Here is a 17,120-nt window from a genome sequence, read left to right on the forward strand (position 1 = left end):
GGTAGGGTATGCCCCAAGGAACAATTCATTAGATTTTGGTGGTGATCCGGATCATCATCCGGATCCAGGATTTTTTTTTGTCCACACGATATCTCCAAAAGTTCTCAATGAATTTCAATGAAATTTTGTGGAAGGGTGGGCCATGGGGCAAGAAAGAATTGATTAATTTTTGGGGCGGATCCGGATCCTGTAATAGCATTAGCGGAGGTATGCACTTTCTGAATGCTTTCTAGTTTAACTTAGGATTTTTTTTCCAGCTGGAGGGGTGAGATTAAGTCTTCATTAACTTTTCTGCTACGGGCTTCTCTTACGATAATATCATCTGGTAGTAGGAGAATAAGTTTCACACTGGATAAATGTTTTTTCAGTATGGTTTGGTTTGTATATCTCTAGTACATACCAACATAAGAATGGAGGATGACTATGACTGGCCAGTTTGTTCATACTAGGAGATCATAAGAAGCCTATGTTAGGCATTCTCTCTCTCTCTCTCCCGCCATTTCCCCTCTCCCCTCCTTACGCCCTGTCCATCAGCCAAACCTGCCCTCCACACACTACCTCTGTCCATACCTGAAGAGGGTCCACGTGGGGCATGAAATGTTGCGTCTCCTCAGTAAAACAACGTACCTTCCAACCGCGGCTGTCTTTACACTTGAAGTCACCGTACGGCGCTAAGACGACAGGCTGTTCTTCACGTATTCTATAAGTTTTACATGATTCACGCTGCCATTCTGCATTTTCTCCCTTATCTTTCATTTCCGTTTCGTGAGAGTCAGGTTCACAGTTCATATCCTCTAACTCTCCTTCATATTTAATTTTAGTTCCGTAAGATTCAGGTCCACACCTAACATTCACTGATTCTCCTTCATATTTATTTTCAGGTTCGTAGGACTCAGGTTCATACTTAATAATTTCAAAGTCTCCTTCACGTTTAATTTGAGTTTCGTAAGATTCAGGTTCACACTTAACATATTCTAACTCTCCATATTTATTTTCAGTTTTGTAAGATTCAGGTTCACACTTAACGTGCACTAACTCTCCATCATTCATTTCGGTTTCGTAAGACTCAGGTTCCCTCTTAATGTTTTCTAACTGTCCTTCATAATTCATTTCAGTTTCGTAAGACTCAGGCTCGCACTTAATATTTTCTAACTCTCCATACTTCATTTCAGTTTCGTAAAACTCTGGTTCACACTTAATATTTTCTAACTCCCCTTCATATTCAGTCTCAGTTTTGTAAGACTCTTGTTTCCACGTAACATTGTTAAATGTATGTAAAGTAGGGACGACAGGCTGGACGTAACTAGGACCTGGTTCAGTCTCACTACACCTTGCAATTATTTCCTCGTCCTGCAAGACAATCTTCTTACTCCTTTTTGCTTTCTTACTCTCCTCACCTGGATAAAGCCTGGCTAAAAATATAGTAGGTCTGTTTGCTTTCTTTCCATCAATGAAATGGCAACTGCACACTCGTGACGATGAAGTGGGAGTCTTGTCGCCTCTCTTTATTAGCTTCTCCCACCTTTGCTTTTCCTCTTTATTCACTGGGAAGCGAAAGAAGCTGCAATCTAATGCTTCAGAATTGTGGTTACAGTCGGGCACAAAGCACTGAACCATTTTGATTTGATATTACTGGCTTTCATCCAACAGGGATGCGCAAAACTGTCGTATCCTGTTTGTTTAGAACCACCCACGACCAACGCGGACTGCCACAGACGGCGTGGAGAAGTTGAACCAGCATGGGGTTGGTGGTTGCCATGGTTACCGTGACGTCATACTTCGGCTCTCTACAACAATGATAACACTGGACAGATACGGCGGTTAATAACCTAAAAAAATATAAGTATCCTTCACAAACACAAATACAAACAAGTGGGAAAATATAATTTGACTAAGCACCTACAAAAGGGTGACATTGGTATGGCTGCAACGAGATGGCTATTTATTATGGCAAAGCAACTCCTTTTTAATCTTATCCTTCCTATATCGTCAGTATTTCCGAAGTATATTTTTCTCACACGAAACAAATTAATAACGCGATCATGTTTACGCATTTACGTTTGTATGTGTGTGTGTGTGTGTGTGTGTGTGTGTGTGTGTGTGTGCCACATCTACACTTCGAACACTCAGCACACCTCAGCTATAACCAGTTTAACATAATCCATACACATCAAAGCACATATCACATATACACACTTATGAAATGAAGCTAACTGCTGTAAATTCAGACGCAGATGGCAATAGGTGAGTGACTGAGCTGGCTATATTTGGCAACGACGCACGACCATTGATTCACTTCATACACGAGCGGTAGGTTTATCTCTAACATTATGCCAACGAATGATTCATATTCCCAGACCACAAATGATGGTCATTAGTGTAGAATTTACCAAATGTAGAAGTATACCGAAACAGTATAAACTACATCGAAGCACAAACCATCTGAAGGGAAGCAGCCAGCGAGAGGCGAGGGGGTGGGGGGAGTGGTGGGGTTGCAGCTATGACTCTGGCACTCAATACGTCTACTGTATACTTAACACTCATTACTTCTGTTTCAACCTCACTGGTCCTTCTCACCGTACAATCTTTTGTTTTACTGCCAAACCTGTGTGTGTGTGTGTGTGTGTGTGAGAGAGAGAGAGAGAGAGAGAGAGAGAGAGAGAGAGAGAGAGAGAGATTGTGTTACCTCATTAAATTCAGTGACATAGTTCTAAGTGTATTTCTGCTTCCTCTTGACGATTTTGTGAAACATGATAAACCTGTTGTGGTGTCGATGTCAGAGTCCTTATCAATCCCTTCACAGTTAACCTGATTTTTCTCTTAAAGCTAAATAAAAATGTCTGAAGCTATCAAGACTATATATATATATATATATATATATATATATATATATATATATATATATATATATATATGCCATTGGACTGAAGGGGCTAATATGAAGCTCTAACACTAGGAATGTCCGACCTATTGTACCGTATTTCACGATTGCAGTGTCCTGTTGCTTTCTATCGCCACACACATTCATCCATCTATATATATATATTTCCAGACACCTTAATCCTTTAATCACCTCCAAGCCGTCTTGTCCTCTGATATTTGGCTGCCCTTCCTCCAGCTCACACTCACCTCTCTGTCTGCTATAGTATCACTCCACTCAGTCCCTTTGGACGGAGTGGAGTCCAGTCTCAACCTCTTTCGGGTCGCGCCGCCCTTAGCCTTGGGTCTATATATCAACGCTTCTCCCCTCTCCCCCTGATTCCTGCTATCATCTGATTAAAAACTAATTCCCGAATTGTTGTTATTATTGTTGCCTCAGTTTGAAGTGGACATTATCTCTTCTGTACTCCACTATTCCCCTTGTCGGACGATATGGGAAAAGACGTTTAAAGACAGGGTTGCCATCCATCTTGAAATATAATCTTTTTAAGTCTTTAATTTTCTCTTGGAACTACAAGAAGAGAGAGAGAGAGAGAGAGAGAGAGAGAGAGAGAGAGAGAGAGAGAGAGAGAGAGAGAGAGAGAGAGCGCAGGAAGGTGACCAGGCGGCAGAGAATAAAAAATTACACGGTATACAAAGTAAAATGTGGTTTGAAGGATGAAGCAGTGACAGAATATGAAAACTGAATATAAATGAATGGTTCATCGTGACACACACACACACACACACACACACACACACACACACTCACACAGCAAGGTTAGATTTACTGTTCACCAAAGAACCCGATGTAATAGAATCATTGGAATATCTCTGTCCTTTGGGAAAAAGTGATCACGTGGTCATTGAGTTCCAGATGTTAATAGGAAACGTCGAGCCAAGAGACGAGCTTCATAGACAGGGAAGATACAACTTTGGGAAAGCAAATTTTACAGAATTGAGAAACTTTTTTGAAAATGCGGATTGGAGAAAATTCAGAGAAACAAGAGAGATACAGAGGAAGTGGGATATCTTTCTAGACCTCTATAATTTGGGAGTGGAAAAATTTGTACCAAGAGTAAGAGGGAAAGAAAACAGGAAAAAGGAGTGGTTTAATAGAAGGTGTATGATAGCAAAAAAAGAGAGAGATAAGGCGTGGAACAATTGGAGAAAGAGGTAACGACAGAACAAAGGAAGAATATAAAAGAACAAGAAATGAATACACAAGAATACGTAGAGAAGAAGAAAGGAATTTTGAAAAAGGTATAATTGACAAATGCAAGGATGAACCCAAACTGTTTTATAGATTTGTTAATGGCAAACTGAAACAAAAGGAAGGAATCACCAAGTTGAAAGTAGAAGGAGAGGTCTTTAAGGATGCGGCAATGCAAGCAGAAATAATGAACAAACGTTTCCAGTCAGTTTTCACTAAAGAAAAGGAGCTTGTGGAAGGGGAGGGAGTGATTAGAAATGTTCCGGTGATGAAAGATATAAAAGTGGAGGTACAGGAAGTGTATAAATTACTGGAAACTCAAGATGTAAGGAAAGCCCCAGGACCTGATGGAATTTCTAATTGGGTACTGAAGGAATGCGGAGAACAACTGGCGGATAAAATTCACAGCTTAATTGTATGCTCACTGGAAGAGGGGAAAGTGCCAAAAGAATGGAAGAGGGCAAATGTGGTACCAATTTACAAGGGAGGAAACAGGGAAGAACCCCTGAATTATATACCAGTGTCTCTAACTAGCATGGTCGCAAAATTGTGTGAGAGAATCCTGAAAGACAGATGGATAAAATATCTGGAAGAGATGAATATTTTGGCTGAATGTCAGTTTGGATTCAGAAGTGGAAGGTCATGTGTTTCTAACTTGTTGAGCTTTTACTCAAGAGCGATTGATGTGGTACAGGGGAGAGATGGTTGGGTGGATTGTGTGTACTTAGACTTAGAGAAGGCCTTTGACAAGGTACCTCATAAGAGACTAATGTGGAAACTAGAATATATAGGAGGACTAAAGGGGAAACTTCTGGGATGGATGAGAGACTTTTTGAGAGACAGACAAATGAGGACAGTAATAAAGGAAAAGATGTCTGGATAGAGGGAAGTAACAAGTGGAGTCCCTCAAGGCTCAGTGTTGGCGCCAGGAATGTTCCTGATTTACGTAAATGATATGGTAGATGGAGTGAACAGTTATGCAAGTCTGTTTGCTGATGATGTAAAGATCTTGAGGAAGATAGAGGTTGAGGAGGATTGTAAAATACTGCAGGAGGATTTGGATAGGATACACAATTGGAGCCGGACGTGGGAAATGAAATTTAATGTAAAGAAATGTAAAATATTGGAAATGGGTAAAAGTACCAGGAGACCATCACTGAATTATTTTTTGGGTAATGAATTAATCACAAAAAGGAGAGAAGAGAAAGATTTGGGAGTGCTGGTCCAAGATAGTTTGTCACCAGAAAAGCACATTAACAAGATAGTTGGAGAGACTTATAAACTCTTGACTAACATAAGAGTAGCATTTCATTATATGGATGAGGAAATGATGAAAAAATTGATAGTGGCCATGATCCGCCCCAGGTTAGAATATGCAGCGGTAGTGTGGTCCCCACACAAAAAGAAAGATATAAACAAGATTGAGAGAATACAAAGAACAGCAACCAAGATGGTCCCCAGTCTGGCAGACCTGTCATACAGAGAGAGGCTGGAAAAACTGGATTTGCCTTCGTTAGAGGAAAGGAGAAAGAGGGGAGACATGATTGCGGTGTTCAGGACCATGGTGGGAGTAGATAAAATTGACAAAGAAGATCTGTTTGTATGGGATAAGAGAGCAACAAGAGGACATGGAATGAAATTGAAAAAGTCAAGCTGCTTGAAGGATATCAAGAAATATAGCTTTCCTTACAGAAGTATAGACTTATGGAATAGCCTGGACAAAGAGATCGTCCAGTCTAGAAACTTAAACGAGTTTAAAGTTAAATTCGACTTATTGAGAAACAGCGACGGAAACCCACGAGCATAGTACATTCCGTGTATATCACAGTTAGGTATATTAGGTAAATACTTAAATATTTGGAACGACCTAGACAAAGAGGTGGTGCATGAGAAAAACATTCATGTGTGTAAAGGTAGACTTGATAAATGTGGATATGGAGACAAGACAACACGAGCATTGCTCAATTCCTGTATACTACAAATAGGTAAATACATGAACCTCTCTTCTAGTCAGTCTCTCTCCATACTCTCCACAGCTGTCTACATAAGACTCAAATCATATATATAAAAAATCAGTTACTTGTGAAAGGTAATGGATCGATCAGACGTTTTGTTGGCCCTTTCCTTGCATCCACGAGCATCATATGTCATAGTAGGCCATGCACAACGCGACACAGAGCGACAACGATCCCAAGCTAGAAATGAGTGTGTGAGTGGCTGTGTGGGGAAGAGTACACCTCCTTGAAATAGGTGCAACTTGTCATAGAACAAGATGGCGCCCTTAAAAAAAAAAAAAAAAAAAAAAAAAAAAAAAAAAAAAAACGAACAGTAAGCTATGTCTTACCAAAACACTCCTTTTGATAACCCATGTGTATATGACCAAGGTCCATGTTCTCGTCGGTTGAGGGAGCAACATAACACTTCTTCCTATGCTATTTGTTTTGCTAAATAGTCCCTACTAACCTTTCTGTGCCATTTAAATCATTCCAATACCACCATTATCAGCATAAATAACATACAAATTGCTTTAACCAGCCGAATTAAAAAAAAAAAAAAAAAAAAAAAAGAGATAAGGACGAGGTGCTAGGGAGTTTCCTTAACTCACGAGAATACGGACCCATCATCTGAATTTATTTTGTCAAGATATGAAGGGGTTCAGTCTATAGCTATGACCTGGGTTGACATGATGTATGATCTCTCTTATCATTTCCAGGTCCCTGTTTCAGATCTTGGTACAAACAGTCTGGGGCAGAGAGAACCTCGCCCGTGGTCGTACGAGGCAGAGAGAGGAAAGGAGGGGAGGTTCAGGTGGGGAGGATTGGTGCATAGGTAAGGGAGGTGGTGGGTTTGTGGGGACGGGGGGGGGGGGTCAGTTTAGGGGCAGTTTACCTCTCCACCCTCCCGTCATCATTGCCAAGTTCACCAGTTTTCCTTACTGAAGACATATTCTGATCGCTTTTTTCTTCTTCAGTAATAGTAGCCTCAGATAATGTTAGCATAAAAGACACTCATCTTTTACTACAGTATTACCTACAGAGCTTGGTCGGCAACAACTTCATCTGGCTGGAATACTTCCCTCTTGTAATTTATCTAAGCGTAAAACTGCTGTCCCCATCTTGCATATTGTCGAACTGAAACAAGAGACTGACACAAGAGTATGATATGCATAGTCACGCAGAAGTAAGGCTGTTGATGTCATAGTATTTTCGTTTCTTGCCACGGGACGCAAGCTTCAAATGACAAAAATCATCTACTTGAAAATGAATGAACCATACAGTATCACAGCTACTATTATATGATCAGCCATTCTACTTTCTACCAAGTTGAATAAAAGGTGACGATTCTAGTCCAAACTGAAAAGAAATACCTGAAAAAAGTGAGAGATCCTTAAGCACTGTTCTTAACGCGTCGCACAGAATGTTTTTTTCATCTGAGCTTTGAGACATGACACAACGAAACTGTTCTTAACGCCTAAGGGACACCTCTAACAGACATCAAAATACCAAATGATGTTCCCTGCTACAGATTCCTCTAACCTCTGTAACAATATTAGCTGATAAATTTGAGCATAATACTTTATTTCATAGGCAAGATAATGAGTTTTTGCCATATAATATATAGTACTGATTTTGTAATTATTATATATATCACATAGCTCGAAAAGAATCGACCTGGGGATTTTCCTCAACAAACCTTTGAAATCTCGATCAGAAGCATCGTTAGCTGCATGAACTACCAATGCTCTGGATCCAGGATGGTCTTGCTATAAATGAAATTTGCAGTTACCCATGACTTTACACGTGGTTCCTCTAATACAAGTAAGAAAAAACAAGCAAGTTTAAGGGACACTGTCAGAAACTGATATTTTCTTCTACTATTGCTGCCGATCGACTCGAAACCCTCCCCACAGTTGCCCACACTTCTTCAACCACTCCTATTTGCATTTACACTGACGGTGCATGTCATCGATAATGGCTGGGTGAGAACTACTTTCACTGCCTAAAATTCTTCTTTTCCCTTCATCATCATCACCTCCCACCGTCACCCCAACTGAGGCAGAAGTACCCGGTAACTACTGTCTGCCCCTATATCTACCATTTACTCTAAGTCTCCTCAAAACCTCTCAGGACTAATCATTAGCGATTCCCTGGCACCTTCCGCTCCCATGCCTCCACTTTCATTTAATCTCCTCTCTCGTACTCCCGTCACCATCAGGCCCTCCCCCTCATTTTACGAATTTAATTTGTCTACTGTAGATTCTAGTAAATGTTGGCCACACCCGGCATGACCATACTGGTTATGCCAGAGCCCTACTCTACTATCCACATTTCCGCCTCCTTGTTCCCAAACTGACAGTACGGCTAATTCTACGGAATGGGACAAAGAAGCACGTACCTATGTACTGATGCCAAACGACTCGTCAGCGCCTCCATCCGGCAGCGACAACTATTGTGCACAATGAGCTTCCTTATGCGACTGTCATCGCGTCCCTGTTGAAGGTCTTTTAACTCGACGTCGGTGGCATCACAAAAGTTGCAGGTGTCAGATCGTGGAGGTTCAACGCCAATATTAAACTCCGTCATGAAAATGTTATTGTAGATATATTCGGAAGCTTTCAAATCTTGCTTGTTATCGCGTTCCAGACAAGTCACATAACCCCTGTAAAGTGATTGCATACTTAAGCCGCGAGGAGGTACACACGATTTGGACTCTGCACGTAAGTAATGCGAGGTACAGGTGGGAAGACTCCGGATGTGGACCATGACTAACTCAGTAACCTCAGGTGAAGTTTTGTTGGAGGGCTCGTGGCGTCCTCGCTGGTCCTCGATGACAGTGTCTGTAGTGGTGCCCTTCATTACTGCACTACGGACCCGCTTCTCAGAGATCCCGTGGATATGGAGGAATGCAACGAGACACATGTCAATGACAGCGTTATTGACAATGACAGTATACACACGAGAAGACTGCCTGCTGTCTCTGCCTTTCACGTAACACCTCTTCACAGCTACGACACTAACACGGCTATGAATGTATCGAGTTTAAGCATTGTGGTCCTCCATTGTCCAAAAATTACCCAAAGATTTTGCGGGCATTATCATGACCTACTTTGCTGAAACACTTACTCGGACACTACAGGGAGTTCCCAAGTCTCGTGCTGCAACAAGTCTCTTTGTAGCACGGCTGGTGTAGGCTCCACTGTCTCTTTTCTTCTTTGTCACTGCTTTCTTACATGTTTCTGGCTTCCTAAGACGCTTGCGAGTAAGCTGTGGGTATGAACGTTCATCACTTTCCCGGTCACTGTCACTCATGGCGAAGGGTATAATCCACGCAATTAGCACAAAAAATACGAGGAAATGGCGATAACAGCCTAGGTCTAGTGCTAGACCTAGGCTGTTATCGCCATTTCCTCGTATTTTTTATATCTCACTAGACCTTGATAACACCCTGACCACTGACGTCTCACGTGTGCGCTGCTCTGGTCTGAGGCTTTGCACGAGAAACTGCTGCATAGTTGATTTTTACCTGACAAATCACACCACGTCGTACAAGAAGGTTTGAACTATCTTTCCCCAAAAGGATCAACATTTCTGCCGTTTCGAGGGTTACGTTCCTCTGGTTCTGGAAGTCTCAGATCCACCCCATCCTTCCATATTATTCTCGGTTTCCCTCTCCCGCTTCCCCCCTGCACCTCACTTACACTTTTCTAGTCAGTCCTCATTCTCCATCCTCTCTACATGGCCAAACCTTCTCAGTATTTCTCCTAATGCTTTCGATCATATCCACAGCAACACCACAACGCTCCCTACCTCCTCATTTGTCCGCCTATCTTTCAACATCACTAGGCAAAATTTTGATCCTCCCATCAAAACTCTCAAGGTCATCATATTCCAGAAAATAAAACAAATAAGTAACAGAAAACTTTAATTATCTACTACACAATAAATTCGTAGCCAAACATACTTAGAAATGTTGGAATTAGAATCTATGTACTGTAACTTGACTATATGAAAAAGAAAAGCGAAAATCCACATATCAGGCCAGTAATGATGGAAATCTCGAATACACATACAAGTATTTCTCGCCTTCTTGTCGGTGGTAATGTTAAATACTATGACAAGCTACTAGAAACCATGCGTAAATGTTTGATTATTTCTGGGTCCAGATCCATAAACATGATCAATTCTTTGCAAGTATTTTTTATATTTATTATTTGTCTATTATTTGTATCTATTATTATTATGATTATTATTTATTCATTTATTGTTTTACAGAAGGAACACGGAAAAATCAGTGTAGACCCTTCCCGTGTCTGTTGCTAATCCCGCAAAATGAATATTAAATGTGAGACCAAATTATCGCCCAACTGAGATTAATGCTTGCAAAAAGGACAAGGAGATGCGAGCACAGAATCTTACCCTAACATGTTCTTTACGCTAAAACTAATCCCGGTTCCAACATCTACTCGTGCATAACAGGGAGAATGTCCGTTGCTTATTCCTAACTTCAAGCAAAGTACCATGTTCCTTTTACTCAGACCTGGCGTAGGTTTTTATGCTTTTGAAGCTTATTACAGATTGCTAATTGGCAACCACAGACAATATTACGGTTCTCCATCCCCTTCACGGCACTTTCTCGTGACCATCATATTAAAGAATTCTTCTACTGTTATATCTCAGCATTCAAGGTGGGAAGCCGGCAATTTAAGGCCAAGTCAGAGTAAACAGAACATAAACCGGTAATAAGCTTTACTTTATCATATTATGTCCATAAGTAATACTAAGCCTGTAGCTCAGTGTGAAAAACAGGCCTCAGGGAGACTATGGCCAGTTATCACGCGGGGTTGGGAGGTTTTCTTGTATTTTGGGTTAGGAGACCTACTTGTGTCTTGCGTAGTATACTTAAATATTCTATCGTATGCTATAATTCAGGACTAACAGTGCTTGTATAAATATCACACAAGGGAGTAGTAATGTGCCACCCATATATATACATTTTTTATATATGACACACTGTACAGGAAAATACTAACGGGCTGTATCCAAAAGTAGGCCGAAAAGAATGTGATGTTTGGGAGTTTCCTCAGTCAATGAGTATGAAGTCCTATGTGGCCTCTGAGTACCCGACCACGAGGTTGGTTGAAGTGCAGGAAGCCTTTCTTACCACCAGCTGAACCTCGTTGAGTAGGGGGCAGGCATCGGCGGCGGAACATGGCTTGCGCAGGAAGAAGACATACAGCACGTCCGGACACCTAGACAACGGACTCACCTTCGACCCCTGGGATTTCTGCCTGGCTATGAAGGATTCGGTCATGGGGCCCAGACTTCGCTTCACGAGTGGGAGGAGCCAGTTCTTGTAGTCTTCCGGGTTCGTGTATATGTCGTTGCCCAGTTCTGTAACCAGCTGAACAACCTCTGCCTGAAACTTATCGGGTTTGATGAATTTATCGAGTGGTTTGTCGTCGATCTGTTGTGCAATGACGTCTCCTGAAAACAGCTTCGACACAGCAATCAAAGGATCGCGGTAGTTCGTCATCTCGTGCTGAACAAGGTAAAGCGGGGTGGCAAAAGCATAGCTGGGCCAATCGAGCTTCTTGCGGATCAGGGGACGTTTCTTGAATCCGATGGTTTGGTTGAGAAGGGGCCACATGGGCAGTCCGTGTCGGTACCACCTGTACCCGTTGGTCAACTGCACACTGTCGTCCACCTGCCAGTCATTCGCACAGATCACGTTCTCTGCACCGCCTGATGTCCAGCTCATCGCGTCACTGAAGCTGTCACGGTGCAGGTTCATCACCGCAAACTGCCGCACTCTCTGAAGAAGGAAGCTTAGATTAATGACTAGCGACTACACGACGGCCAATTAATTCTTCAGTTCGATGACTTGTTTTTAGTTTTTCCTGCTGCCTGCTGTCAATTTAAATAAGAACTGGAGGGGTATATATGACTTAATTCATTCTTTCATTATTACTGGCAGACTCTTGGTTGCTCCACTGCCTCCCCCCCCCCCCCACACACTTGAAATTTCATTTAATTTATTGTGTGCAAACTGTGCAGCTGTCGGTCCTCCAGAATAGGACTTGACTCCACCTTGCCCGGCCCCCTCATTCGTGAAGGCCTGGCTAGGCTACTGGTAACAAAGGGGTTACTGAAGGCTTCATCTAACCACTCCAGTTCGAAAAGTCTTTCACAGTCTGAAATTTAGTCTGAAGTGGCAAGAATAGGACGAAGACGAGAGGCAACATTTGCGAGCAAATGCATAACATTTCCAAAGTTTGTTTCATACCTGTAAACACATGTATCTGAGTGTATTAACAGATATGAAAAGAATCACAGAACAATCAGACTACAAGGCAAGTTCCAATCGAATTTGTCCGGTACTGTACCAACAACTGAAATCGAATATAACACGTGTTTTTTATTGGTTTGGTTTGGGCACTTGGTGGTTCCGTGCCTGTCTTTTGGTAATTCATTTTTGTTTTTGTTTTTTTAAGCTATAATATCAAAATATGACAAGCCTAAATAAGAAAATGTGAGTAAACGGGTCTCGCCTAGAGAAAGAGAGAGAGAGAGAGAGAGAGAGAGAGAGAGAGAAATGCATCTCTAGATACCGGGCTCAGGTACCGTACTTATCCATCGAAAGTTTCTGGCCATATGGACCAAAAATAAAGGCGTGACTCAGTGGCAACGCGTGCTGACAAGAAGAACGAAACTAACACCAAGAAGAAAGAAACAAAAACATATTTCCTCTTTGAGAGCAAGAGGCTGGCTACTGTAGACGAGTGTATGTGAGTGAGGTGGAGGAGGAAGAGGAGGAGACCGAGGATGAGATGGTGGGATGGAGTGGAGAGATATAATAGAAAGGGTTTGTGTGTGTGTGTGTGTGTGTGTGTGTGTGTGTGTGTGTGTGTGTGTGTGTGTGTGTGTGTGTGTGTGTGTGTGTGTGTGTGTGTGTGTGTGTGTGTGTGTGTTTTGAATGTAAGGGACTAAAAGCAGAGGACAGAGTGACATGAAGGCGGTTTGTCTGTGGCCACCCTTTACGGGATTAAGGCGTCTGGATGTAGGAAGATAGAAATACAAACATATACAGCATAGGATCCGGAATGTTGAAATGCTTCCCACCTTTGTACTTGCGATGGTAGTAGCTCGTCGAGGCACTGGGCTATCGACGACGTGCTGATGGCCCTGCACACACAACTGACGCAGCACCGACAGGTTAATCTCGTTGGTGGCGCCCAATAGCAGCTTCACCGACGAGCACTGCCTGTCTCACACAACACAGTATCTCTTTATCCGAAGTACCAGAGTATTTCACCACACCCTGCCTCATACACACTATACACAAGCTGCCTCACACATCACACCTTTCCTCATACATCACACGCACCCTGCCTCACACACCACACACACCCTGCCACACACACCACACACAACTTGCATCACACACCACACACACACACACACACACACGCACACTAACTCGCACACCACACCCTGTCTTTACTCAGCACACCTTGCCTCACACACCAAACCATCCTCGCTTTTCGTCGCCATATGAATCTTTGTATTTCAGACTTATATAAATGGCTTTGATTTTTCATTCCATCATACCGATATAGCATTTCACCATTACCTTTAACATGCTTTTAGAGTTCCTTTCTTAGCAGTAAGATTACCGAATAACCGTCTTCTATCAAGGTAATCTAGTCACAGGTTTCAAGACTTCATCTCAAAATCGAGTCCTGTTATTCATAGTATACACGGACTCCTCTCTCAAAGTTTAGTCTACACCGGATAAAAACCTTAGGTTGACCTTACCATGTGACCCTGGCCTTGTTCTCAAACACTACAGGTTAACCCATCGCCTGAATTTTAAACTCTTACCACCAAGTTTGTATAATTAGATCAAAACTGTTTTAGCTATATTGTTCGCATTCAAAAACATGGGATAAAATTTGACCTTCCCCTGTGACCCTGATCTGTGACTTCGTGCTCTCAAAATCAAGTCTTTTCATTCTTGTCTTAACCTCAAGTCTTTCACCAAGTCTGGCATAAATTGAACAAAAACTTTTAAGGTGATCTTGCTTGGTCTAATTTTGACCTAGACCTGTGTCTCTGATCTTTGGCTTATTGTTCTAAAAAAAAAAAGAAATAAAGAAAAAAGTCAACGGCTTAACTGACCGTCATCCCTTCCACCAAGTCTGGCTAAAACCGGATTAACAAATTTGACTTATTTTGTCTACACACACACACACACACACACACACACACACACACACACACACACACACACACACACACACACACACACACACACACACACACACGCCGATCAAAAAATAGAAACAACCACAATAACAACAGCAACAAGGGTCACTCAAAGGTGTCAACATCCATGGCCAGCAACTGAGCTAAGGGCCAAATATTTGCTTTTGCTTTCTGACCTTTATCTTCGACAAATTACTTTCAAAATCGAATAAAACCATTCTTGTCTAATCCTTAACTCTTCCACCAATTTTGTGTGTGTGTGTGTGTGTGTGTGTGTGTGTGTGTGTGTGTGTGTGTGTGTGTGTGTGTGTGTGAGTTGACTTTGCCCACTGATGTTGACCTCTGACCTCTCCATCTGACTCTGACTTCCGACTGATTGTTCTCAGTATTAAATCTCTTCATCCATTTTTAACCTGAATCCTTCCACAAAGTTTAGTCTACATCGGATAAAAAGTGTTGAAGTAACCTGGTCATCTCACCTTGACCTTTGATTTACTGTAAAAACAAAATAAATAAATAAAAAAAGGTTTACTCACTGGCTAGCCCGCAACCCTTCCACCAGGTTTGGCTAAAACTGGAAAGTCTGTTTGAGTTATTTTCACACACACACACACACACACACACACACACACACACACACACACACACACACACACACACACACACACACACACACACACACACACACACACACGGATCTTGTAAGGATCTTGAATTTGGCTCTCGGATTATCTTTTTTTTTTTTTCTTGGAGGGAACAATCTGTGGGCTCCTGGCCTTTGGTTCCTTCTTCCTGGCATAAAACACACACACACACACACACACACACACACACACACACACACACACACACAGTTCATAATTAATTGCATCCCCATTGGTGGGTATACTCTTATGCAGAGGTCTAGCCTACATTCTCCCTTGAGTGTCATCAGGTTAATCTCTGGGCAGAATTAAGTGTTTACGCTGCACTACACCTACTTGAATGAGCGAGGCATAGGCAGAACGAGCCCTTACTCTCACTCACACTTTGAGGTGAAACTCAACCTTCTAATAGTCTATACAGGTATGTGGAGGGTGATGTTATGTATGCATGTATGTGTGAATGTATGGATGTGTATGGATGTCCCGTGTGTCAATGCTTCTATCGCTTGTGTGTGTGTGTGTGTGTGTGTGTGTGTGTGTGTGTGTGTGTGTGTGTGTGTGTGTGTTAGGACTTACCCTTTATCTTGTGGACGTGGGCATGGTGCAGTCCCCATACCCAAACCGACCAGACACCCCACCACCAACAGACCCTCCACTCCCACCATCACCGTTCCTCAAAGCGCTGGATTCACTCGGGTGTTGCGTCGCCTCCAAAACCTGTTAAATTCAATGTGCTTTTTAACTCCTTCAATCAGGGGATGTTCATCTCATTCTTGTAATCTCCTGGCGAGTTTATTAAGTTTAGGGCAGACTTTTCGACCTGGAGAGGTCAGATGTAGGTTTCATTTAACCCTTCACTGATAGAGATCTAAGATGAATAAATACGTCTGCAGGTAGCAAGGATAACTCAGTAAAAAGCCTGACCGGAGTGAAGGTGTTGATAAAGTGTCTAATATTCCTAAGACCCAGGTTGTAACTACACCTGACACAAATTTCGATCCCATACTGTAACTCCACATGACACAACTACTGATCCTGCCGGTATAAATCGCTCATGGAATAGGCGCTACGAAGCCTCTAATGAAATCCAAAATACGGTTCCCCAGGTACTTTCTGCCACTGAACGTTTTATTCTTTCTTGGTACGCAAATATATCTCGCCGTAAGATATGCTGAAGGGAATGCGTGGACGGGTGATACTGCTTTGATCCTTAAAATTTACGTGTCTAAAACAACCATACTCCTTTTTTTTTTTTTTTTTTTTTTTTTATGCGAGGAAGAAGGAACCAAAGGCCATGAGTCCGCAGTAACAGTTCCCTCCAAGAGAAAAACAAAATACAATATAGAGCCAAATTCAAGATCCGATCATTTTGAGATGCCTGGACACACTGCGTTTGAAAGACTGGAGATCATAGGCAGCAGGAAATACAGACAGAGGGAGACAGTTCCAGAGTTGACCTGTTGTATAAATGAAAGACTGGGAGTAACGGTTAATTCTTGCATTAGAGAGTTGGACAGAAAAAGGATGAGAGTCTGCTGCCAGACGGGTGCTACGCGCCCGTCGTAGAGGTGGAGGAATGCAAGCAAACAGTTCAGAGGAGCAGTGACCATTAAAGTAGCGATAGAAAAGAGATAAAGATGCAACAGTGCGGCGAAGAGACAGAGGTTGAAGGGAGTCAGTAAGAGGAGGAGAGTTAATGAGACGAAAAGCCTTTGACTCCACCCTATTGAGAAGAGCTGTATGAGGGGAGCCTCCCCACACATGAGAGTTGTACTCCACACAGGGGCGGATAAAACCCCTGTATAAAGTCAACAATTGCGCAGGGGTAAAGAAAGAGCGGAGTCGGCTTAGCACACCCAATCTCTTGGAAGCAGATTTTACAAGAGATGTAATATGATCTTTCCAAGATAAGTCCCGAGTAAATGAAACCCCAAGCATGTACAAGGATGATGTAGGATTAAGCTGAATATTATTAAACATTAGTGGGTATACCCGTGGAAGATTTTGTCGGGTTGAAAGGTGTAAGAACTGAGTCTTAGATGCATTAAAGACAACCATATTATTTTTACCCCAGTCAGA

The 17,120-nt window shown here is 42.2% G+C and overlaps 1 protein-coding gene across 1 annotated transcript in view; it reads right to left on the reverse strand.

Moving 5' to 3' along the window:
- Positions 1 to 10,067: 10,067 nt before the first annotated feature.
- The window catches only part of LOC145408230 (uncharacterized), a 28,847-nt gene continuing 21,794 nt past the window's right edge, over positions 10,068 to 17,120 (reverse strand). Inside the window, exons 2-4 of the mRNA XM_080278988.1 lie at positions 15,618 to 15,758; positions 13,252 to 13,393; positions 10,068 to 11,944 (exon numbers count right to left, since the gene is read on the reverse strand). Of these exons, the coding sequence (XP_080135114.1) occupies positions 11,234 to 11,944; positions 13,252 to 13,393; positions 15,618 to 15,706 (942 nt within the window). The 5' untranslated portion in view covers positions 15,707 to 15,758 and the 3' untranslated portion in view covers positions 10,068 to 11,233. The remainder of the gene's footprint in view (positions 11,945 to 13,251; positions 13,394 to 15,617; positions 15,759 to 17,120) is intronic.

This window comes from Coenobita brevimanus, chromosome 76, assembly GCF_032717465.1.
Source record: "Coenobita brevimanus isolate Jiangsu-jjx chromosome 76, ASM3271746v2, whole genome shotgun sequence".
In the NCBI taxonomy this organism is placed as follows: Eukaryota; Metazoa; Arthropoda; class Malacostraca; order Decapoda; family Coenobitidae; genus Coenobita; species Coenobita brevimanus.